At 39.1% G+C, this 26716-nt stretch overlaps 1 protein-coding gene across 1 annotated transcript; it reads right to left on the bottom strand.

Moving 5' to 3' along the window:
* Positions 1 to 4856: 4856 nt before the first annotated feature.
* Positions 4857 to 26362, bottom strand: LOC140191611 (deoxyribonuclease-1-like). The gene is made up of 10 exons (XM_072249163.1): positions 26225 to 26362; positions 26064 to 26152; positions 23861 to 23944; positions 22757 to 22872; positions 21772 to 21884; positions 19942 to 20099; positions 19730 to 19826; positions 15046 to 15097; positions 6651 to 6857; positions 4857 to 4884 (listed from the first exon to the last, which is right to left on the bottom strand). The coding sequence occupies exons 1-9, from the start codon at positions 26360 to 26362 to the stop codon at positions 6652 to 6654; spliced, it is 1053 nt and encodes a 350-aa protein (XP_072105264.1). The 3' UTR covers positions 4857 to 4884; position 6651.
* Positions 26363 to 26716: the final 354 nt, after the last annotated feature.

Genomic DNA, 26716 nt, shown 5'->3' with positions numbered 1-26716 from the left:
CTGAGGTGCACAAAGTTATCCACGTTGTTTCGGGAGCCCGAAGGTTGAAGAGTAATTACAGTTCCAGAACCGGGTGGTGTGGAACCTAAGGGTCCTGCAGCTCCTTTCCCGTGGCAGCAGTGAGAAGAGAGAGTGGACTGGATGGTGGCAGACCCTGATGATGGATGCTGATTTCTTATGACAGCACTCCTCATAGATGTGCTCAATGGTGGGGAGGGCTTTTCCTGTGATGGACTGGAAATTTAGTGTGGAAACAGAACCCTTATTTATCACTCTTTTTGTTTGTATTCTCGTGCAATGAATCACTTGGTTATTCCATGCAAATATGACACCCAGTGCTTAGTTTTGTTTTTTATTTGGTTTCACTTCCCTGTATCCTGTTGCTGCAAAAATACCCAGTAATTTAGAAGAGTATGTGAGCAACCTTTTGTGCTTTCCTGTGGGGAAGGAATTGTCATTTAATGTTGCAATAATGTTCATTTGATTAGCCTTCTTACTCAATGCCATATCTATTACACTATTATTTTCATTGCAAAGGTATGTTAGGCAAAGCAATAGAATACCTACAAACCAAGCTTAAGAATGACAAGTGTAAACATAACAAGGCCTGTATTATATAACTTCATGGTTGTAAGCAAACTGATAATGTTAATATAATTATGGAATTCATAACCTTTGCTGCAATAAATTGAAGACTTGTTATTACTTTCCAAGTACCTAGTAATTAAATTAATTAAACGAAGATACATTAAATGTAGGCTGTTATTTGGTGGTTTATTCCTAGGATATAATCACTATCATATTACTTTGCTGTTTGTTATGTGCTTGATAGCTTAAGTCAGTTGTTATGGAAAACAAAGTTGCATATACTAGAATGTGAAAATTATACAAAAATTACAAGAAAATTCAGTCAGTCAAGAGGCATCAATGAATGAGGAAAGTTAAAGTTGTGAGTCAATGATCCTTGTTCAAAACTGAGGGAAGTGTGTTGATGGGGGGGGGTGCGTTTACAGTTTTCAAAGTTGAGCTGTGGGGAGGAGAGAGATGAAATTTAAAGACTATGTGAAGATAGGTTGACTTGATGTGGAACATAAGTATTTTTCCATTGGTAAGACTTTTTAAAGGAATGGAGTGAGAAAGGAATGGAAGAATAGAAGAATGATAATGGGAAAAAATGAGAACAGAGTCTACCTGGGATCAATTATTATTGGCTTCTCTACTGTGCTATCTTTAGAATGCTCAGTGTATTATACTGGAAACTAAAGTAATGATTTTCCCATTAACCCTTGACAGAATTTGGCTTTTAATTTTCTCCCAAATAACTCATAACAGAAAACATCTTTTAATGCATCATGAAGTAGGATCTGAGTGCATCAATGGGGAATGTAATGGATGCAGTTGTGGTCTTCAAAAAGGGAAGTAGATAGGTACTTGAAAGATTAAAAAAAAAATGCAGATTTATGGGAGAAGGGATAGTGGGACCAGCTGAACTGATTTTAGTCAGAGGCAGTATGAACATAGTGGGTAGAGTGACCTCCTGTACAGTAACCTGTGATTTTGTTACCATGATATTTATTAGCACAACTTCCAAATGTTTCTTTCTTGCCATTGCTATTGAACAGATTGCGTCATTCACAATAGAATGCCAACCATTATGAAGATCAGTTAAGTGAACACAAGGAAACTCTAACTGAATAATTTAAAAGCATTGTAAGCATACTCAGGAAATAAAGCCCATTTGCAATGGCAGGCTCATAATGAAAACCTTTATTGGCATGCTGCTGTTACAATCATCCAGTGCACTCATTAAAATGCTCTAGAATTTCTGAGACCAGGGAAATTCCAACATTAGACATCTTCCCTCTCCTTGTGATAATGTGCCTACTCTGTGTGCGAATTCTCTTCTACTCTATATACTGCTTGCATTTTAGGTATACTGCTTTGCCTACCAACTTTTGATTCCAGTCAACCATGGCCATAACCTCCTTAGCTTATTAAGGTCAGCCTTCCTTCAGTTAAGAGTACGCGTGAATATTACTTACCCTTTTCCACATTCTACTCCTGAATATTTGACCTATATGCTCCTTGAATGAAACATTTCTCAGTTGCCCCATGTCAATCACTCAGAACAAGATCTAGCACTGTTTCCTTCCTCACTGGGCATAAAATGCCTACGCTGTGATTAATTTAATACTTGAAAGTAACTCCTTCTAAAAATATGTGGTAGTCTAATATTCATAATATATACTCTAGTTCTCAACCCACAGTATTGAATGAAGGGAACCAGACTCTGCCAAAATTTAATTTTATGTCAATTATATTTTATGGTTGAATAACTTTACAGCTCATTACAATTGCTTATGATCATCTTCACTTCAAGAAGCTCATAGTTGATGGAGAAAGACACAGCACAGAACTAGGCCCATTGGCCCTCTGACTCTGTGCTGATCATCAACCACCCATTTGCACTCAGAGGCCACTTTATTAGATTCCTCCTGTACCTAATAAACTGACCACTGAATGTATGTTCATGATCTTCTGCTGCATGTAGCCCATCCACTTCAAGTTTCAACGTGTTGTGCATTCAGAGATGCTCTTGTAACGAGAGGTTATTTGAGTTACTGTCGCCTTCCTGTCAGCTTGAACCAGTCTGGCCATTCTCCTCTGACCTCTCTCATTAACAAGGCATTTTCACCCACAGAACTGCCACTCACAAGATTTTTTTTTTTTGTTTTTTGCACCATTCTCTGTAAACTCTAGAGACCGTTGTGCATGAATATCCCAGGAGATCAGCAGTTTCTGCGATACTCAAACCACCCTGACTGGCACCAACAATCATTCCACAGTCAAAATACCTAGATCACATTTCTTCCCCATTCTGACATTTGATCTGAACAACAACTGAACCTCTTGACCATGTCTGCATGCTTTTATGCATTGAGTTGCTGCCACATGATTGGCTGATGAGATATTTGCATTAACGAGCAGGGCTATAGGTGTAACCAATAAAGTTGCCACTGAGTGTATATTAAACCTACATTAATGCCTTTCTTTATTTTCTCTACAGTATCATCAATTCTCCCTAGATCTTACACTTTAATGGTAATTTACACTATCCAGTTAACCTATCAGCTTGCCTACTCTTGGGATGTAGGAGAAAAAATAGAGCACCAGAGAAAACCCATATAGTCACAGGGAGAACATTCAAACTCCACAAAGCACTTGAGGTCAGATTCCTCCCCACATTGACCCTCATCTCTCAGGATTTGGCAATTTGTAGCAGATTGGATTTAGGCCTCTTTGATATGACTGGCATGGCCCTCTTCTTGATGAAAATGACTGCCCTGTTAGCCTCTCTGCCAGCTGGTCTCTTTCTGCACCTCTCCTGCTCCAGTGTGTCAGCAAGGGACAGCAGGACCCTGTGATGCCATCTATGCCATCCTTTTGTTAAAGCTGTTTTACATCCTGACTATGTGTGCCAGTGAACCCTGCAGACCACAAAGCTTGCAGTTAGCGTCCTCTGTCAGCCCCCATGTGTGCAGCTATGATGGTGAGAGTGTCATACACAGACCGCAGAAGGAAAGAAATGGGGAAGGGCTGTGGTATGTAATTGTAACAGTGTCTCAAGTAAAATGAATCCAGGACACATACTATATGTTGGTCAACTTCAAAGAAGCAGCTCCATGTCTTATTTAATTGTGCTTTGCATTTTGTGTGAGGCTTGGGCTTTTGAGTTTTATAACATAGGCATGTGCAGAATAATTTAACAAGTTGATAGAATTTTGGAATGGATGCTTTGAGTTAATGATACCCTTCAATACAGCATGATTTAATGCTGTTTTGCTTTCTTATCATAATTCAAAGACAATGTATTCTTTCACATCATTTTGGCTCGGACCCTTAATTCTCAGCATTGACACTCAGGTAGAAAACATCACAATTCTTTGCTATATTTTATGCATTGTTTGAAGATAAGCAGTAATATATAAAACTCTGATAATCTGTCACTTGGGATTTTGGTGGTGCAGGACTAGCAGACTATTGAATATTATTCCTACTATTGCCCAAACACTCTTTAAATTCAGTATTTTTTCGATGTTACATTTGAATAATAAAAGAGGTAATGCATTTTCCAGTGAACCCAGTATGTTTAAAGAGTGCATTGAAATCAAACTACAATATATTTTAGAGGAACACAGGAAACGTCACCTGTGAACCACATTTCAAACCACTGGGATATCAGAATTGTCAGATAGCAAATTATCAGTGTTTTATTGTGCACTGAATTAATTAATCTCAATGTGGTGTATGGTGGGCGTTTTACAGTTAGTTTTATTTTCCTATCAATAGAAAGGATATGTCAGTCAGAAATTCCCCCTCTGGCTGCTAAGAGTTTCTGATTGAAGGTACCTGCGAGGAGATAGGGTGAGGACTTAGATAAGTGTTTGCCAATTCTCACTGGATTAGAATGGGATATTGAGAATGGCAACCTAACTAACATATTGAATGATTTTTTTTTTCTATGTGTGAAATATAGTATATCTCATGGTTTATCAGCTGCTTTAAGAAAACAGGAAAAATTCTTTATAACAAGTACTTTGAAAAAATGTTCACCTGGCAGCTTTTGAGACCAAAGGGTTTCCAAGTGTTCAAAAACTGAACATCACATAACACTGCTTTTAAACATTGAATTTATTCCTTTTTTTGAGGTACATTTTGTCTATATAGTCTTTTTGGCTTCAAGCCTGCCGGTGATAAATGTGTGTGTTTAGTAATACCAAAACACATTGATAATGCAACCATAGGCTTTATTATATTCCATAATGCCTTTTTACTTAAACCTTCATGCCCCCTGGCAACTTTCTCACCACCGTTATCCAGAACCTGGAAGAAAAAGATATAATTAATAATTCAAAGGTAAAGAGAGGGACAGTTTCATGAAAGCATATCAAGTTAATGCTGTGGGCAATTCAAGGTTCAAGATTCAATGTTGTTTATTACCATTTCTACAGTACATAGGTGCAAAGGAGAATGAAATGATTGTTACTTTGGCTCTGATGCAGCATAAAAAAGTAATGTGCATAAAGAACACAATAAATAACACGGTTGAAGTCTCCTGCAGTAATGAAGAGACCATCTGGATGCTTGTCTTGTAGAGAGCTGATGGCACTGTACAGCTCTCCCAATGCATCCTTGGTGTTACAGCTCCGGGGTGGGGGGGGGGGTGCGCGGATTGTAAGATGGCAGCGATGAACTCAATAGTAAACTCCCTGAGCAGGCAATGTGACCGGCCTTCCCATCTCGCAAGAAATTATATAGAAGGTGACAGAATTGGACACAAGTTTCCAACACCTCTACCTTTCATTTTGGCCCTTGTCAAAACAGCTTGGTTCTATCATTACAGCTGAAAGCACGTAAAAACAAGGCAATGTAAGTTTTACTATTTAGCTCAGCACTACCATGAGGATTGGACTGAAACAGAACAGCACTGGTGAACTGACAGAGATGTGAATGATATTAAAAGCAGTACCTGCCTTTCACACCTCCCATCAGGATGTTCCAATGAGCTTTACAGCCAACAAACCATTTTTGAAGTGTGGGAAGTTTTGAAGTACAGACAACTTACAAGGAAGATAACAATAGAATTTAACTTGAGAATTTCAGTGCCTGGAAAGTTTCCTATCTAAAATGTTACATGATCTTAAGGATGCTTCTATCCATTAGAATAAGCAAAATATTATTGTGGCCTGCATTTGCAGATTACAGTTCCACCCAAACATTAATGCAGGGTATTTAACCCTTGAGCAATGTTACTTCCACACTGCACCATTTCTGAATTCCCAGTATCCTCGCTGAGCTCCTTCAACAAATTCTCCAACATACTTTCTGTAAATTTGTGCAGAGAGGTGCCAACATGCCATGCCCACAATATTCAGCAAAGCAACATGAACAGCAACAACAACAGAACAAAACCAGGCAACAACAAAGACACTAAATTAGTTAAGCATATTTGTCATTGAAATTTTAAGTTGATACTGTATAACCTCTCTAAAGTAAGGGTACTAGAAAACACTTATAACTGATAAGACTTCGGGTGTTGACTTAAGTGTAGGATTTTAGAAGCGGTACATTCCATCTGTACACCTCATAGTGGTTCATGCTTTTTTCTTCGTTGAATCCAGTATCCAGCTGTTAATTCTTGGGATTAAAGGATTTGAGATGTAGATGAGCAAAGTGTGACAAAGTTTGATTAATGCCATCTCTAATGTTTTGACAAGCATAATTCAATGTTAGGTTTGTTTTACTTACTATAGCTGTTTGGTATTTTTAGCCTTGAGTCATACAAGATTCTTAATCATATTCATCTTCACTATTAATCATTTGAAGATTTGTCTCCTTTGATTCCACTCACTGGCTAGCTTTATTTTACTTGCAAATAATTATTTTCCTGGTCTGCACTGTGATCCACTTGCAGAATAAAGGTGTGTAGTAGATAGATTAATGTTTTAATTGAAACTCTCACATACTTTATTTTATCTTCTATAAATAGACAACTGTCACAAAAGGCATGAATAGAGCTCATGAAATTTTACAAGAGTTACAACAGGTTTTGGATGGATACCTTGCAAATGGGCCCTGCCATTACAAACCTTAACAATACTTGTCGTAGTTAGCACAGCAGTCGTTGTGGCTGGAGCAGCTTGATGTACAGCTGCAAGGAAAACGTCTTGAATAGGCACCACATCGGCCAGCGCAAGAATTGAAGTTGACCCCTTCACAGCTACAAGGACCGCCAGACTTTCCACCGCTGATGCCGATTACCTTCCCAATCTTATAGTAAAAATCGGGCTTATATGCTACAAGAAAAGGAGAAAACTGGGTGGGAGTTGAGGAATCTTCACTTTGCAAGAATTATTTAGCAAACATTTTGATAATGATCTTCTCATTTTTCCAAAAATCCAGGTTGTCCTGCTTCTTTCATCTTGCACTTTTGCACTGACAATACAGCCCAGCACTGTAGATGCTGCACTATAACCTGTATTTTGTTTTCATTTCACTGCCTTGATGTAGTTATTTACAGGCATAGAAACAAAGATTTTCACTATATCTCAGTACATGTGACATTAAACCAATACATATGGGCTGCACCAGCATGCAGACACCCTGTTATACCCAAAATGGCTTTGTCTCAGGCTCAACAGCTGCCAATCTATAACATTCACAGGTAGACAATACTTAGAACTTGTTTATATATTTTTTGTACATTTAGATCACTGAAAAACATACATCCACATTCTAAGAATTAGCAATTAACATTGAATTGAACCTAACTCTAAAAAATAAAATTTTAAAAAAGCTTGTTACCTCTTCCTTTGCTGCTGATATCTCTCATTCATTTATCCTTGCACAAGATTTAACCCAGTTCAGGCTCAGCAGACAGATTTCCCAGTCCGAACAAAAGCCTGTGGAACATTGGACTTCTACAGAGTCTATCAGTGCAGAGATGCAGCCAACAGTGGCAGGATGGAATATACTGCTACCATCTTAGACTGATATCAGAATCAGAAACTATCAGGGCTGAATATTGACCTCCCTCAAACTTGGTACAAACTAATGTGTTTGCTTAAATGACTTCAAATTACTTCAGCAATTTCCCAATAGCTGACAATTGCATTTAATAGTACCAAACAATTCTTTCAATTGAAGTGGATATATCCACAAATGTATGTAAATAGATAATTAATCCTAACCCTAATACAGATTAATGATGCATTGCACATGGGTATGCTGAATACCAAATATATATATCATATAGTTAGGAACTGGAGAACTTTCACTGGGTAGCATATGAGCTTACACATTTCTAAAGGTCCAATTTAAGTTAAATCAGCAAGCATTTATTATTTCACAAGTACAAAAAGTAATATATTTAGACCAAAATCAGTGTTAGGTAGGACAATTTATAGTGATGGATCAGCATTAAACGAGTTCTTGCTATTATTGTCCTAACTCATTCAGAGTCCAATTCATCCACATTCACAGAAACAGGGGTGTAAAAAGGGCCTGAAGGATCACTGGCGACCCGAGTCATCCCAACCACAAACTGTTCCAGCTGCTACCATCCGGGAAACGGTACCGCAGTATAATAGCCAGGACCAACAGGCTCCGGGACAGCTTCTTCCACCAGGCCATCAGATTAATTCATGCTGATAAAATTGTATTTCTATGTTATATTGACTGTCCTGTTGTACATACTATTTATTACAAATTACTATAAATTGCACATTGCACATTTAGATGTAGGTAAAGATTGTTACTCCTCATGTATGTGAAGGATGTAAGTAATAAAGTCAGTTCAATTCAACCATGGCATACATTGGTTCTCACTTAAACAACTAGACAATTTTGAAAATGCTTATACTTGTTTCTGAATCCCTTCATGACATCATCCCTTCATACCATACAAACTCCTAAGATATAAATTCTTCTCTAATTTTACCTCAGCTTGATTAAGAGCACAACCATTATCAGTTAGACAATCAATTGCCGAGGCCAAAAGCCCTGGGATTCCCCCCATAAACCTTACCCTTTCTTCATAAGGCAGCATCCATCATTAAGGACCCCGGACGTGTTCTCTTCTCATTATTATCATCAAAGAAGAGGTACAGGAGCCTAAAGACACACACTCAATGTCTTAGGAACGGCTTCTTCCTCTCCATCCTCCACCTTGGTGGTGGCATCCGTTAGTCTCGCGAGACCATGGATCTGCGCCTGGAAAGTCTCGCTTCAGTCTGTGTCAGAGCAGCGTCTGTTGTGGCTGTAGAGGCCCACACGGGAGTGACAGTCTCGGCTGTTTTCCAGTATCCTAGTCTGAGTGCTGGCTTCTTTTTTTGTCTTCTAGTCGTGCTTGGTGCAGCGTTTACAGTCCGCTGTTCGGGCTACTTGTATCCCTAAGCCCCACGCACCCAGTGGAGCGGGTGAACTGTGGCAGGACAGCACCTAATTGGCTGGGGGCTGCCCAACTTGAGGCGGGCAGTAGCTGTCCAGTGAGACACGATGGTCTCTCCCTCTGTCGAAAGCAACCCCTGGTGCCTTGCTCTACGCCAGTCGAGCGCAGGCTTATAACCGGTAGACTGCTGCTTTCCGTGTTGTGCTGTCGCGGTGAGGCGACGCTGGAGTGACCTCTCCAGGGTGCAGGCCTGGGCAAGGTTGTATGGAAGACCGGCAGTTGCCCATGCAGCAAGTCTCCCCTCTCCACGACACCGATGTTGTCCAAGGGAAGGACAAGGGCCGATACAGCTTGGCACCAATGTCATCGCAGGAGTTGCCAGAATGAGGTTGAAGGCAATGTCGGACTGCCTTAGGGACTCCAGCTCCAGATTTGTCCTCAGGGTTTACTCCCGAAGCCTTTCCCATGAGTGGGTATGGCTGCAAGGCAGCGGAGGTTTGAAATCAGAGTTTCCCTCTCTTAGATGGACTGCCTTCCCAGGCTGACGAGCTCCATCTACCTGAAATCCTCCACCATCAGATTTCTAAAATGATCCAACCCTTGAACACTATCTCACTAATGTTTGCTCTCTTTGCACTGTTTATTTTATATATTTTTTTCTTATTGTTCTTTATATACTATACTACACTGCTGCCGCAAAACAAAAAAAATCATGACATTTGTCAGTGATAATAAATGCTTAGCCCACTGCTCTACTCTCTATATACACATGACTGTGTAGCTAGACATAGCTCAAATACCATCCATAAACTTGCAGACAATACAACCATTGTTGGTAGAATCTCAGGTGTGATGTAAGGACGTACAGGAGTGAGATATGCCAACTAGGGGAGTGGTGCCGCAGCAACAACCTGGCACTCAACGTCAGTAAGACAAAATTGCTGATTGTGAACTTCAGGAAGGGTAAGACAAAGGAGCACATACCTTTCTGAGCGGTGTCTCAGAAAAGCAGCGTCCATTATTAAAGACCCCCAGCACCCAGGACATGCCCTTTTGTCACTGTTACCATCAGGTAGGAGGTACAGAAGCCTGCAGGCACACACTCAGTGATTCAGAAACAGCTTCTTCCCCTCTGCCATCTGATTCCTAAATGGACATTGAACCCTTGGACACTACCTCACTTTTTAAATATATATTATTTCTGTTTTTGCATGATTTTTAATCTATTCATTATACCCATACTGTAATTGATTGATTGTTTGATTGATTTATTATTATTTTTCTTCTTCTATATTATGTATTGCATTGAATTGCTGCTGCTAAGTTAACAAATTTCTCGACATACGCAGGTGATAATAAACCTGATCTGATTCTAATTCTAACATTGCTCCTTAGAGGACATTTTATCACATTTCAGTTTTACATAAATTCAAACTGACTGTGTTGTTTTTGAGGTGCAACTTTCTCTAATGCTATACTTAACGTCATCTGTATAAAATCAAAAGATATTGAAAAGATATTAAGAAACACAAGAAATATCTTAAAAAGATATTGAAAGGTATTCATCTTAGCAGATCAAGTGGTAATGTAATGAAGTGCTTGTTATTTACTTATAATAAGAGATGGAATGGTTAGGGAATGCCATGATGGTTTAGCTCCACTGAATGTACATTTTGTTTTCTCCCCTCACCCCCATGCAGAACCCAAGCAGATTGCTGAGGTTCTGTGCCTACCGCTCCAGAGAAGGCAACAACAGATATGTGTTGTGAATATTGGTAGAGATCATGAGAAGGGTGAGTGATTTATGTGAGAATAAATCTCAGGTTCAGGAACAGTTCTTACCCCTTAACCATCAGGCTCTTAAATATAGGGGATAATTTTACTCAACTTCACTCGCCCTGTCACTAAACTGTTCCCACAACCTATGGTCTCACTTTCAAAGAACGTATCATGTTCTCGATATTTATTGCTTATTTATTTATTATTTATTATTATTAATATTTTTGTATTTGCACTGTTTGTTGTCTTTTGCACACTGGTCGTTTGTCTGTCCTGGAGGGTGTGGTCTTCCATTGATTCTATGGTGTTTCTTGTGTTTACTGTGTATGCCCATTAAAAAATGAATCTCAGAATTGTATATGGTGACATATAAAGTACTTACTCTGAACTTTGAACATGTGGTTTGCTAGTGCTCAAGGGAGGGCAGGGATGGCATCGGTGCGGTGATCATGTCTGGGAGAGATGGGGCTGAGTAGGTTTGTTGTCTGCTTGCCAGACTTGAAGAAAACATCCCTGCTTCATTTGGCCACAAAACAATGCTGGAAACTTGCTTTTATCAGATTCGGCCCATGCTGTCTAATTGTGAAATACAACCTTCATGGGTAAAAACTAGAAGCTTGCAGATTCCTCAGATGGGTTCAACAAATCACATGTGTCCTATGATCCTTTCCCTGCCTTAAATCCATTAAAACCAATCGTGGGTTGTCATTAAGAGGTGGGCTTCCTTTTTCAAATCTGCTCCTGAGGGCCTTTTAGATACTGATTTAAACCCAATGGGTATCAGGTGTTAATGTTATGACGCATCAGGATTTTGTAAGTTTCAGTAAGATTCTTCTGAATCCTAAGATTATTGATCCGATCTGTTATACCTCTCCTTGTAAAACAAACTCACCATCCTGGGAGTTGAACTAGTCAACTTTGGTTGCACTCCACTTAGTATATGCAGAAAGTAGAAGTGTAAATAATCTTCCAGTCCTATAAGTTTCCCAAACTTTCAAACTTTATATAAGATTTGTCATGTTTTTATCATTGTCTCCTAAATGTTCCATAACTCTCTGATTATGAAGAGACCCTTTCTCATAGCTCAAAACTAGGTCTAAAATAGTCTGTTTGTTCATTGGTTCCTCAACATACTAATCTAGAAAACTATCCTTATGCTTCATCGTCCTTCAGATGAATTGATTTATTTTCCACATTACTACTGCTAATTTGGTTTGCTCAGTCTATATGAAGGTTAAAGATCCCCACATTTAATGAACTGCTTTTATTGTATGCACCTTTAATTTCCAGATCTATAACGTAGCTTTTATCATCCCTATTATTTTGGGAAATTTAGATAACTCCCTCCAATGTTTTCTACCCTTTGTTATTTCTTAGTTTCACTCAAGCTGATTCTAGTTACGCATTTTCTGAGCTGAAATCCTTTACCTCTACTGTCTGTATCTTACACTTTATTATTAGTTCTACCACCAACAACAGTAACCATTTACATTTTGTCTTCCTCTTCTAATGGATAAAAATCCCGGAATATTTAACTCCTAACCATGGCCACTCTGCAACACTGTTATCATGTCATGGTTATTAGTTTGTACCCACTTATTTCTATGTATGCCGTTAATTTATTTATCCTGTTATAAATCCTGGATTATTTAGTTGAAGACTCTTTATTTTTCTCTGCTTTCATTGCAATTAAAAGGTATATACTTTTTTGCTCGTTCTTTCCCTTTCTGACAGATTCTGGTAACTAATGTCCATTTCAATACCCTGAACTCACCCCTGAACTTTCAATTTAACTGTCTAACTTTCCGCTCGTCGTTACTCTCCTCCCCACCCTTATCTACGGCATGTTGATCCTAGCCTCATTCAAGTGAAGCTTGTCCCAATGGAACAGTTTCTTCTTTACCCTGTATTTGTGCCGGTGACCTATCAATTCAAACCCATTTCTCCCATATAGATCCTTGAGCCACACTTTAGATGAGAACCTCCTTCTCATTATGAAGAGCGACCTTCTCCTGCTCCAAATTCCTGTGTACCTAGTCTTAGAATTAAACTCATGCTTCCTTTGTTTCAAATGATTGTTCACAAAGGGCAGAAATCATTGGAGGGAATTATCTAAATTTCCCCCAAAAATAGTGATGTTATAAGCCATGTTATAGATCTGGAAATTTGCTTTAATTTTCCCCTGTTACACAGCATTGAATGTTCCAATCACTTGTAAGAAAAGAAACTTCTAACTTTTCCTCCTTCTCTTCAACCTACAGGAAGGGGGCATGCTTAATCAAAATAGAAGAAAAACTTGCATAGTTTATGCTGTGATCATACCTCCCATAAGATGACAGTTCTTGTCAATTCTTGACAGTTTATTTAATAGCTTTTCCTGTCATTTGAAAATGATCATGATTATGGTCATTGCACTCTTATGCATGAAAAACATTTGCTCAATATTATTAGGCTGCATCCTCTGATTGCCATGTGGGTGTTAGTTATATCTTTGGGTGCTTTTTTTTATATCCTAAAAAGTGATGGCGAATAAATTGCTGGGTGGAAAAGGTTTTCACTAACATGGGCCTTCAACATGAAATGTTGACTCTGTTTCTCTTCCTACAAATGTTGCCTGATCTTCTGAGTGTTTGCAACATATTTCATATTTCCAGCATCTGAGGTTTTTTTGCTTTGTTTTTTCATTTCATTGATCAGAAATGTCAAATTTCTCGTCATGGATGCTGCCTGACCTGCTGACAATTTAGAGTACTTTGCAGTTTTTGTTTCAGATTTCCAGCATCTTCAGTTTGTTCCTCTACAACTACCGTGTTTGAAAAATAATTTTGCTACAAAACATATACCAAATCATTTTAGCCTTTGGATGTAATTTTATGTTAGCTTGTAATAGTTCCCAATATGTTGTTTTTTTCTTTACTGATAGAAAATCAAATCCTGCCAAAATAATCATGTTTAAGCAAGAGCAAAAGAATCAGAAAATTTCAAATGTTGGATATCTGATATAAATACAAAAGGTCAGGCAGCATCTTTGGAAAGAGAAGCAGAGTTAATATTTCATCTTCAATCTCAGCAAGCTGCAGACTTTTGAACTCAGTATCAATTTCTATGGTTTTAGAGAGTTCGCTTTGTAGCAAAACTGAACAGTCAATCTGTGACATTTGTAGCAGAACTGGTCAGTCAATCTGTGATATTTGCTCAGTTTCCTTCCCTTTCAGCACAGCCTGACTTGCTTGTCATGTTCTTCCAATCTGCATTTTAAAACTTTTATGTTCTTTTGTTTGTATACTCACTCCCTAACATGTCGCTATTAATTTAACAATAGCATGACCTCATTTACAGGTTATCCCATGGCAACCTGGCCTCACCATATCAGAAATATTCCTTTTGTTTTTTGCATCCTACCTCCAACCTCTTTGTAATTTAAAACCAAATTATTTTGCTTCACTCTGTTCTGATGGTTTTACAGTCTTTGGCATGAAACATTAACTCCAAAGAAACTACCTGACCTGCTGAGTTTTCCAAATATTTCCTTTTAAGATTCACTGTCATTTCCTGTACACAAGTGTAACGGAGAAGGAAATGATTGCTCCTCTGGATCTGATACAGCGCAAAAAAAAACACAACAAAATAAAGAATACAATAATAATAAAAAAACACAGCAAATATAAGGTGACTCTAAGGAAATGATAAAGTAGTGGTTGTGGGGTGGGGTGGGTTAGTGGGTGGAGGTGTTGATCAGTCTTACTGCTTGGGGAAAGTAACTGTTTGTGAGTCTGGTGGTCCTGTGTGGATGCTACATAGCCTCTTCCCTGATGGGAGTGAGACCAACAGTCCATGAGCAGAGTGGGTGGGATCCTTCATGATGTGTTCCAGGCCCTTTTCTGGCACCTTTCTTGATGGCGGGTAGGCTGGTGCTGGTGATGTGTTGGGCAGTTTTGACTATCCATTTAGAGCCTTCCCGTCTGCCACAGAGCAGTTTCTGTACTGTGCAGTGATACAGCTTGTTAGGATGCTCTCTACTGCACATCTGTAGACTGACACGAATATAGATGTGCATAGTCCAGCTCTTTACAGCATCCTCAGAAAGCAGAGGCATTGCTGAGCTTTCCAGATTGTGTAGAAAATGTTCTGGGGCCACAAGGGGATGTGCGGAATGTGCACTCCCAGGGGTTTGAAACTGCTTTGTTGTCAATGTAAAGAGGGGTGTGTGGTGCAAGATCTCCAGAAGTTAATAACCATCTCCTTTTTTGTTTTAAATTGTAGCCTATTATTTTGATCTATCATGGGCCAATAAGAAGTAATATTTATTTACTTACGATCATCTTCCATTTCAAGTTCAATGGGATAATGATCTGAGACGTGTCTGGCCTGTAAAGTGAATTAAATGTAAAGCCTATGTATATTGATTAAAAATACCTAGGTCTGTAATTTTCATATTTAATCATACTAAATGTTGCCTTTGATGCATTCTGAACATATGTTAGAAGGCAGAATCACGAATTCTGATATCTTAGATTACATGTGGACCCTATCATATATAGACTGCTCAGATAAAAACACATTCAGTAATTTGGATATATTCACCAGATGATCAATGGGAATACAACTGAAAATGTTCTCTTTTGAGAACTAGATTCAGAGTAAAAAGCATTTGGGTACATTCATCTGCACTTCAAAGATATCTGAAGGGGGGTCCATATCTAAGGAAGGATGTTGGCGAGGCTCAAGAGGAGGTTTACAGGAATGATCCCGAGGACAAAAAGGTTAACATATGCGGAGTGTTTGATGGCTCTGGGCCCATGCTCACTGGAGTTTAGAAGGATGAGGGGAATCTTATTGAAACCTACTGAATATTGGACTCCTGGATGAAATGGACATGGAGAGGGCAATTCCAGTAGTGGGAGAATCTAGGATCAGAGGGCACAGCCTCAGAGTAAAAAGATGTCCCTTCAGAACAGGGATAAGGAGGTATTTCTTCAGCCAGAGGGTAGTGAATCTGTGAAATGCACACAAAATGCTGGAGGAGCTCAGCAGGCCAGATAGCATCAATGGAAAAGAGTACAGTCAACATTTCATCCAGTTCTGCTGAAGGGCCTTGGCCTCAAACATCAGCTGTACTCTTTTCCATAGATGTTGCCTGGCCTGCAGAGTTCCTCCAGCATTTTGTGTGCGTGCATTGCTCTGATTTCCAGCATCTGCAGATTTTCCCTTATTTGAATCTGTGGAATTCATTGCCACAGAAGATTGTGGAGGAGAAGTCATTTGGTAGATTTAAAGCAGATGTTGAGAAGTTCTTGATGAGTAAGGGTATTAAAGATTACAGGGAAAATGGAGTTGAGAGGGAGAAAATAAATTAGCAGGATCCAATGGCAAAAGAAATTCGATAGGCTTAATGGCCTAATTCTACTGGAGCAATGCCACAAGAATGCAGCATCCACCACAAGGACCCCCACCATGCAGACCATGCTCTCTTCTTTCTGCTGCCATTGGGAAGGATGTACAGAAGCCTTAGGTCCCACACCATCAATCAGGAACAGTTAATACCCCTTAACCATCATGCTGCAGAACCAGCATGGATAACTTCATTCATCACTAAACTGATTTCACAACCTATGGATTCACATTTAAGGACTCTATAGCTCATGTTCTCAGTATTATTTATTTGTTTGTTTATTTGTTTCTTTGTTTGTTTTGTATTTGGAAGATTTGTCTTTTGCACATTGGCTGTTTTGTCAGTCTTTTTGTGTAATTTTTCATTGACTCCTTTGTATTTCTTTGTTCTATAGTGAATCTCTGCAAAAAAGTGAATCTCAAGGTAGTATATAATGACACATACATACTTTGATAATAAAGTTACTTTGAACTTTAAATTTCACACTCCTGTGCCTTATGGTCTTATGGTCCTAACCAGGAGGCAGCTGCTTAGTATTGCAGGTAATGGAATGACAAACTTTGCCAAGGTTTCCCAAAAAAAAGGGAAGCAAACGCTTCAAGCAAATACTTCATGAGATTGCAAAGGGAGCTGGAAAAGGCATGTAATAAGGGTAATGACACAATTGTAATGGGGGACTTCAATATGCAAGGGGATTGGGAAAATCAGGTTGGTGTCAGATCACAGGAGAGAGAATTTGTTGGATGCCTACAGAATGGCTTTTTAGAGCAACCTGTGCTTAAGCCTACTTGGGGAAAGACTATCTTAGGTTGGGTGTTGTGTAATAACCCAGATCTTATTAGGGAGCTTAATGTGAAGGAACCCTTAGGAGACAGTGATTATAATATGATTGAATTCATACTGCAATTTCAAAGGGAGAAGCATAACCAACATATATCAGTATCACAATAGTATGAGAGAAGAACTTGCCCAGGTGGATTGGATGAGGATACTGGCGGGGATGACGACAGAGTAGAGGTGGCTAAAGTTTCTGGGAATAGTTCACAAGCTGCAGGATAGATATGTCCTACAGAAGAAGAAGTTCTCAAATGGCAGGGGTAGGCTACCGTGGCTGACAAGGGAAGAGCCAAGGAATAAAAGCCAAGGAAAGGGCATATAAGGTAGCAAAAGTGAGTGGAAGGTTAGATGATTGGGAAGCTTTTACAATCCAACAAAAGACAACTAAAAAACCTATAAGAAGGGAAAAGATAAAATATGAGGACAAACTAGCCAATAATGTAACACAGGATAGCAAAAGTATTTTTTTGCTGGTAGGGGAGGGGGGATCATTGCTTGCTGCCGCTTATGCGGGGGAAGGAGGGGAGCTGGGAGGGACTTTGGGGTTCTAACATTTACTGTAACTGTCGTTCATTCTTTGGGGGCACTCCTCTGTTTTCGTGGATGGTTGCGAAGAAAAAGCATTTCAGGATGTATATTATATACATTTCTCTGACATTAAATGTACCTTTGAAACCTTTGAAGAGTAAAAGGGAGGTGAGAGTTGATATTGGGCCACTGGAAAATGATGCTGGTGAGGTAGTAATGGGGGACAAAAAATGGCAGATGAACTTATTGAGTACTTTGCATCTGTCTTCACTGCCAGAGGCCCGTGAATGTCAGGGAGCAGGAGTGAGTGTCATTGCTATTACAAAGGAAAAAGTCCTAAGCAAACTCAAAGGTCTTAAGGTAGATTAAGTCACGCCTGGACCAGATGGACTACATCCCAGAGTTCTGAAAGGGGTTGCTGAAGAGATAGCACATGCATTGGTTATGATTGTTCAAGAATCAGTTGAATCTGGCATGGTCCCAGAGGACTGGAAGATTGCAAATGCCACTCCACTCTTTAAGAAAGGAAATTATAGGCCAATTAGCCTAACCTAAGTGGTTAGGAAAGTGTTGGAGTCCATTATTAAGGATGAGGTTTCAGGATATTTGGAGACTAATGATAAAAGAAGTCAAAGTCAGCATGGTTTCTGGAAAGGAAGTCTTGCCTGACAAATCTGTTAGAGTTCTTCGAGGAAGAAACAAGCAAGGTGGACAAAGGAGAGGCAGTGGATGTCATTTACTTGTATTTTCAGAAGGCGTTTGATAAGGTGGCATACATGAGGTTGTTTAACAAGACAAAGTCCTATGGCGTTACTGGAAAAATACTGGGATGGATAGAGGAATGGCTGACAGGCAGGTTGCAGTGAGTGGGAATAAAAGGGGCCTTTTCTGGCTGGCTACCAGTGACTAGTGGTGTTCCTCAGGGGTCAGTATTGGGATCACTACTTTTCACATTGTTTGTCAATGATTTAGGTAACGGAATTGATGGTTTTGTGGCAAAGTTTGTGGATGATACAAAGATAGGTGGAAGGGTAGATAGTGCTGAGGAAGCAATACGATTGCAGCAGGACTCAGACAAATTGGAAGGGTGGGTAAAAATGTGGCAGATGGAATACAGTGCTGGGAAGCGTATGATAATGCATTTTGGCAAAAGGATCAATAGTACAGACTATTATCTAAATAGGGAGGAGGTTCAAACATCAGAGGTGCAGAGGAACTTAGGAGTCCTTCTGCGAGACTCCCAGAAGGTTAATTTACAGATTGAGTCTGTGGTAAAGAAGGCAAATGCAATGTTGGCATTTATTTCAAGGGGAATAGAATATAAATGCAAGGAGATAATGCTGAGCCTTTATAAGACACAAGTCATTCCACACTTTAAGTATTGTCAACAGTTTTGGGCCCTATATCTCAGAAAGGATGTGCTATCATTGGAGAGAGTCCAGAGGAGGTTCATGAGGATGATTCTGGGAATGAAGGGGTTAACATATGAGGAGCGTTTGGCAGCTTTGGGCCTGTACTCACTGGAATTTAGAAGAATACAGGGGGATCTCATTGAAACCTACTGAATGTTGAAAGGACTAGATAGGATGGATGTGGAGAGGATGTTTCCTATGGTGGGGGTATCCAGAACTAGAGGACACAGCCTCAAAGTTGAGGGGTGACCTTTCAGAACAGACGTAAGGAGGAATTCTTTTAGCCAGAGAGTAGTGAATCTGTGGAATGCTCTGCCACAGACTCTGGTGGAGGCCAAGTCTGTGGGTATATTTACGGCAGAAATTGATAGTTTCCTGATTAGTCAGGGCATCAAAGGATATGGTGAGAAGGCAGGTGTGTGGGGTTGAGAGGGATCAGGGATCAGCCATGATGGAATAGCGGATCAGACTCGATGGGCTGAATGGCCTAATTCTGCTCCTTTGTCCTATGGTCTTATGGTCTTATGCAGAGGATAAGACAACCCTCATGAAGAGTAAGCAGGACACCAACCCAAGTTAATCTACCTTCAGGTACACCAGACCCAACAGGGCTCACCATTGCTATGTGGGCACAGCCACAGCAGACACTGCCTCCAGCATTTGAAAATACTACCTTGGACACAAGGCTACAGTCTCTTAGGGAGCTTACACTGATATACCCAAATCAACCGCTGCAATCTGGGTCTTTAGTATTATGTTGGAAAATATTTTGCATTTTTCTAACATTGTGAGGAAATTCCATTCCAAATTAATTTTTTTTATTATTTTTACCGTTTGGTATGAGAGGTGATAGGCTTTCTGGAAATTGAAGACCTTCACTGAGCCAGAAACTATGGTGTCAAGCAGTCCATCTGTGGTTACAACAAACCTAAAGAACAAAAACAAAGTCATGTCAGGATGAGAATGCAGATAGACTGAAGCAAATTTTGAAATAGAAAATACATGCAGTAAAAATACTTGAATCAATGTGCTCTGAACAATACCTGTCATAGGCACAGTGTGTGTTTGTACTAACAGTTGTATCTACATTATCACCAATCAACCAACGGAATTTCTCATATTTACGCAATCGTATTTTGGACCAATCCTTCTCCTTTACATAACTACAAGCTGCATTGTAATCTCCGAGTATCAGAATGTTCTGTGTAATAAACCAAGAGACAACAAAGTGAGTTAAATTTGATGTTTTCTACCGCAATGAGTGAGAAAGCTGTTATTTGGGAGCATAGATTACATGATCAAAAAGTACTGAACATTGGTACGTCTTTCAAAATAGCTAAAATGTTATTTTATATAACTAAATACAAATAAAAATAGAAACAAGCTTTTAGGAGTATACTATTTAAAATAAAAGTTCAGCACAGGGAATTTCACTTTGCAATAAAACAAAATTCTGAAAACACTCAGCACATCAGGAAGCACCTGTGGAAAGAAAATATAATTAATGTATTTCTCCTTCCACAGATGCTACCTGACCTGCTGAATGTTGCTGGCATTTTCTGTCTTCATCCCACATTTCAGCACCTCTGGTTTTACCGTGCTTCACTCTGTTTTGCCTATTTAATTTGCCTTATCTGACATTAGCAATAGATGAAACATCAGCTATGCCGTGATAAAAGGAACCAGAGCATTATTAATCAGTTGCTCGATCTATTGTGCTAACTAGGATAAACCAAATGTGTTAATATCACTATCTTTCAATGAAACAAATATATTCTACTATACAATCTACCTTTTGGTCTGCTTTTGGTACAACAATATTTGTTCCATGAGTGAAGAAGATGAATCTAAATGTATAATTTTAATTGAACCTTTGATGTTGAGTGGAGTTGGGGTTGATCACCAGACTTACTGCTCATTCTCCGTCCCAAATACACCTAGATGGGCAATTTTAATAGTCCCCTGGTTACTGTGCAATTTAGATGCCTATACATAATGAGGACTACAGAAAGAATCCAAAGCTCCTTGAGCTTGTTCCATGCTATGTGCCACCAAATTATGTCCTCTGCTGTATTTATATCCAGTTCATGGTGTGGAAAGGATGATTCCTATAGTGGGATAGGCTAGGACCAGAGGGCATAGCCTCAAAATAGAAGGACATCCCTTTAGAACACAGGTGAGGAGCAATTTCAATAGCTAGGAGGCGGTGAATCTATGGAATTCATTCCCACAGATGGTTGTGGAGGCCTAATCATCGGGTCTCTATAAAGCTGAGGTTGATAGGTTCTTGATTAGTAAGTGTGTCGAAGGTTATGGGGAGAAGGCAGGAGAATGAGATTGAGAGGGATAATAAATTAGCTATGATGAAATGGCAGAGCAGACTCAATGGGCTGAACAGACTAATTAATTCTGCTCCTATGTTTTAGAGTTTTATAGTATTTGTTACGTAAATATAAATGGCTGCCATTCCGTGGATCAGAGGAACGTGATGTAGATTTGCACCTAAGGTTCGTCAACTGTCAAAATTCTGTTCTTGGTTCTATATCAAAAGAGATGAGCGGCAGGACATAGTGTGCTCACACAGGATACAAGAACCTCAAAGCCTACATTATGCCAGAATTGCCCTGCTATTGTCAAACAAAGGTGTGGGTGAGGAGGAAGCTGGCAGAGACTCAGACAAAAATGGACTGTAACCAAATTAACGGGAACTTACTGGAGAACAACAGGTTACTGGGAGGAAAGAAGACAAAAAAGTGGAGAGTAAAAACAAAGCTGAGGTAAAAAGATTGTTCACAAAATAGTCCATTGAGCAGATGGATGTTTAATGCAATAATGTTGAATGCAGATTTGCCAATTGGCTTTGTCAACAATACCTCTGTATTGAAGTGTTTTCTTGCATCAGCCCAAATGTCATACAGGGCATCAATCTCTCTGACAGCATAACTCGGACTGGTGTGGATGGCTGCCAGAACAAAGTCCTTCACAACTGTCAATACAAATTGCACCACATGTTATTAGGAAGAGGTTTGTGAAAGCTGTTTATTTTGTTACACCCATGAGAGATGTTACCAGATACATAACCAGTTTCTCAAACTAAAGACAGGAGTAAAATATTTTTAAATATGTAAATACATGCCTTTGTGCCTTAGTAAAAACAGATTAACTTTAAGGGCCTAGCTGATGGCCAGGAAGGAGGGGGCAATTGGTGAATTCATGCTATGCTTATTGGCTGGCTTTGTAGATGGGTTTGGTTCCAACAGTGTAACAGATGGTGGTCTCTATATAGCTTGCTCTTGATATTCCCTAATTTGGCTGATTTTGTGCAATTTTCACTGGAGATGCCAGCAGTAGTAACAGGCATTCTCGGTACAAGATAGAGTAATGTGTTGGAGATTTAAGATTTGACCTCTAGGTTGGTAGGATGCACAGTTGTGCTCCAGTCTTGAACGTGATGAATTTGTGATCTCTAATAACTTGTCAGTTGCCTGAATTACAGAGAAGAAAGATCAGATTGTGGATTACTGAAAGCCTCACAACATCATGCTAAAGAGAAATCATGTGAAAACCAAAACCAGCCTGCCATCCTTCTATCGTTCAAATAACTTTCTATAAGGTGGAAAAGATACTGTAGAATTTTAATGAATTAATTAAAAACCTTGCAATATCACGAAAAACCTTGAATCTGGAATCATAGAGTAGTAGATTATTTGTACTTCAAGATTAGAAGATGGATAATCATAGCAATTAAAATAGATTTATTTTTATCAGGTTCACCAGAATAAATTACGGTTTCAGTTAGCCAAATTTTTCTCAAAAAAATTAAAAGAAATGCTTAGTAACCAGATGACTAATCCTTACTTGTGGTGAGAGAGTGAAAGTGCACTATAAAAGGTTCACGTATGAAAGTGTCAGTCCCACATTTTTCACACCCATCATCGAAGTGGTACCATCCAATGGGCTTGAGAATTTTTTCTCTGTCAAAAGTAGACCCCAGAGAATGAAACTCATAAAATTGAAAAGCCATTGAACATTGTAATTATATAATAATTTTATAAGCAGTATGAGCTTAAAATATAGTCTGAAGACACGTTTCTGAATGTTTCTCAATAGCATTTCAAGAAGCCAAATCTAAATTTCACTCCTATTTTTGTTCCCTGTTTCATTGGTTCCTCTTTGTGAATATTTGTCACATTTGTATTATATTTGCTGTTCAATAGCTACAGAACCCAAGTCATGCACAAGAAACAGGCCTTTTTGGCCCAAACAGACCATGCCGACCAAAATGCCCACTTGAGCTAGTCCCATTTACTTGTATTTGGCCTACATCCATCTAATTCTTTAAATCAATGGATAATATATATTTTTAAAAATATTAAATTGTCCACTGATCATGTATTGATCCCAGTTACAATGGTGATAGAGGAGAGCACTCATATGAGCAGGTGCTGACACTATGGAGAAAGCACTCATAGGATTGGAAATGAAAGGAAACAGCTAAATTTTGAGTAACTCAAGCTTTAATACAAGTAAATTAGATTGTCACAAAGAAACAGGGTCCACGATCATTCCAGGGTGGTGGTGGGGAATAAGGTGAGTGTGCTGTTCAGCTGGATGGCAAGAAGTGAAGAAATGTCTGCTTTTTCTAAATCTCTGAACTTCTAACCAGCTATTTCCATCGTTGTTCAATCAATTTTCAGATTTGCAGTTTTTCCATCATATTTTATGTTTCGTGTCTTTTTAGGGAATCTGAAAGAATACTTAGATATAGATCCATGGCTTTTCCTCCTTTCAATTCATGAATCCAGGGAGATCATGGGATGGGGGAACTTACTCAGTTAAGAAAATAGGACAATTTTAGCAGAACAAGTAAATGAATCCAGACAACATAACTCATCTGCCTTAACCCAAAATTCCATCAGTGTAATGTAGGATAAAATATCTGAACTAAAATAGATGACATACTTGTACACAAATGCATATTTTTCTTTATAGGAACTGCGTCCAAGGGAATCAGAGATGATGAAGTTGTAGTTTAGATGGGTTGCACTGAAAAAAAAAACATTTTTTATTGTCTTAAAATAATTCACGCAAATTTCCAAGTGGAAAAGTATGCAATATCTTCAAGTTATGCTCAAGATGAAAAAATAAACCATTTTAAAAGTGGGAGGCAATATCTGTCAGATCCAAACTTTGGCTTCAATCTTGAATTCCATCTTCAGTAGTTAGTTTCCATTTCCAATCAAAACTTATTCAATTGTGCAGCATGAAAGCCTCATTAGAGAGAGGAGAGTAATGGTTAATCAGATTACCTTTGATCAACATAGTAACATTACACATTTCTACTTGGAAGAAAGATACAGGCTGTCTTGTTTATCTATGCCTCTCCTCTCATAATTTTACAATCTTCCATCAGGTGTCCTCTCAGCCTCTGCTGTTCCAGAAAAAACAACCCTAGTTTGTCCAACCTCTCCTAATAGCACCTACCCTTTAATCCAAGCACATTCTGGAACTGTTGATACTATTTGTCATTTTTGGCCTATGATGAAATAGATATCTAACTTTATTGTCCTTAAAAGGCCTTCTTTAAATCCTCTGTCTCCTCCCAACATTGAGATGACCAGAACTGAATGCAATACTCTAAATGCAGTCTAACTAGAGTTTTATAAAGCTCCAACATAATATCCCAGCTCTTGAATTCAGTTCTTCAAATAATAAGGTTAAGCATAGCATACGCCTTCTTTATCACCTTCTCCACCCACGTAGCGACTTTCAGGGTTCTCTGGACTTGGATATTGCTATCTGCTCTGACTATATCTCTTGATCTTATAAACCTCTGTAGATTTCCCCTCAGCCTCTGCTGTGCCAAAGAAATTACAAACAATAGGAGTTACTGTATGGATCCCTGCAGAACAATGCTAGCCAAGGATCTTTGATCAGAGTAAGATCTGTCGGCCATTATTCTCTCTCGTTTATGGGCAAGCCAATTCTGAATTCAAACAACCAAGTCACTGTAGATTCCATGCATCTTAATCTTTTACTGTGAGGGAACTTGTCAAATGTCTTACAAAAGTTCATGTAGACAACATCTACTGCTCTACATTCATCAATCACTTATTGATTAATAGTGTTCTCACTTTGGCACCACTGCAAGTTCTTTCTATAATGGCCTTCAGATTCTCCTGCACCTAAAACGTCCTCCTAGGTGGGCAATACAGTGGAATGCAACAGTGAACTTTGGATCTCAAGCACAGCTGAAGCAACACAACTGATTGGCTTCATAATACAGTTCTGAGTTAATTCCCAAATATGCCAACCACCACAGCAGTCCAAGACGGGACTGGAGGATCAGAGTGGCTGATGGCACTGGCCAATTTGGCCTGAGCTCTCGCCAGTGCAGTGGGGGAGTGCATGGGGTCCTGGCTGTTATGAATGGTTGGGATGGGTTGGCAAGTCGGGAGATTGGTGTCTTGTGATGATAATCAGTGAGACTATCAGTTCAGGAGATTGATGTCTGCAAAGCAAGGCATCATAGTTTCATGTCAGCATGGAGACTGAGCAGCGATAGTGAGTTTAGCACAATTTTATGGCAGGAGGGGAGTGAGAAAGGATCAATTGACTCTGTTGACAGGTATTCTAGTCTATTGGTCCTTTTGGAAGAATATGTGTGTCAGAATGATCTAAATTTGTCTGCAATACTTTAAATGGAGCACTGCACAGAAAACAGTAGCATCCTGTATACCCTTGATAAGAAGACTATGTCAAGAGCACAAGGTGACTCGTACCTGAAAGCTCTGGGTCGGATTTCCAGTGAGGCACCATGCGGCCTGGAAATGGTTGTTCACTCCAGAAAAGATGAATTTTTGGTTGTATAATACATAAGAAAATGGCATCACGCACATACATTTTTCAGAAAGTCTATCAACATTTCAATGTCCTAGTTTTCAGTTCTCAGGATTGACTCCCAGAAATGCAGCCCCACCTGTCAGTCATCTCTCCCACTAGCTTTAAGTAGGAGACTCATGATGTATTATGGTGATGTGGCCTAGCAGTTGAAATCTTCAGATTTCACACAGTTAATATCAGGACAGCTTATTATTCACCTCAACCTCATCCTGCATATTCCGCTACTGCGTTGAAACTGTGATTAAAGTTTCTCGTTACTTACCGATTCAGGTCTTCCACTAGACTTGTAATTGCTTTGTTATCAGAATGCATGATTTCTTCAATGGTGATGAGATCATACCTTTGTAAAATCTAATAAAGAACTAAATTAAGTGCTTACTCAATATGCTTCTGCCACAAAATGTGTTTTTGAATTGTGCTTACCTGGATAAGAATGTCATGAGCTACGGGATCATCAAGTTTTGACTGACCAAATCTCTGGATATTAAATGCAGCAATCTTAAGTCCCTGACTCCCTTGTAGAAAGCAGCCAATCACAATCAGCATCACATGAAATTCCATGGTCTTAATTTTGGATTCAAGGGGAATTGGAAAATTAATAAAAATTAATAGAGTGCATATGTTTAAAATTTCAAGTGAAAGTTTAATTAACAAAACAAAATAACCCAAAATGTTGTAAATCTGAATAGAAAATGCTGGAAACATTCAGCAGATCAAAAAATATCTGTGGAGAGAGAAAAGCAGAGTTAATGGCTCAAATCAGGCTAAGCCTTCACATGTGGATCTATAGACAATTGTCAACAATCTGCTGGCCTCTTACCAGCATGTCTTGGCTAAATTCAGAAGTCTGAGACAAGATGAAGCTTAAATTCCTACATGTCTGACCAATGCTCTTCCCATGGTGCTCTCTGCTGG

This window comes from Mobula birostris, chromosome X (assembly GCF_030028105.1).
Source record: "Mobula birostris isolate sMobBir1 chromosome X, sMobBir1.hap1, whole genome shotgun sequence".
NCBI lineage: Eukaryota > Metazoa > Chordata > Chondrichthyes > Myliobatiformes > Myliobatidae > Mobula > Mobula birostris.
This window is presented reverse-complemented; position numbering and strand designations above follow the sequence as displayed.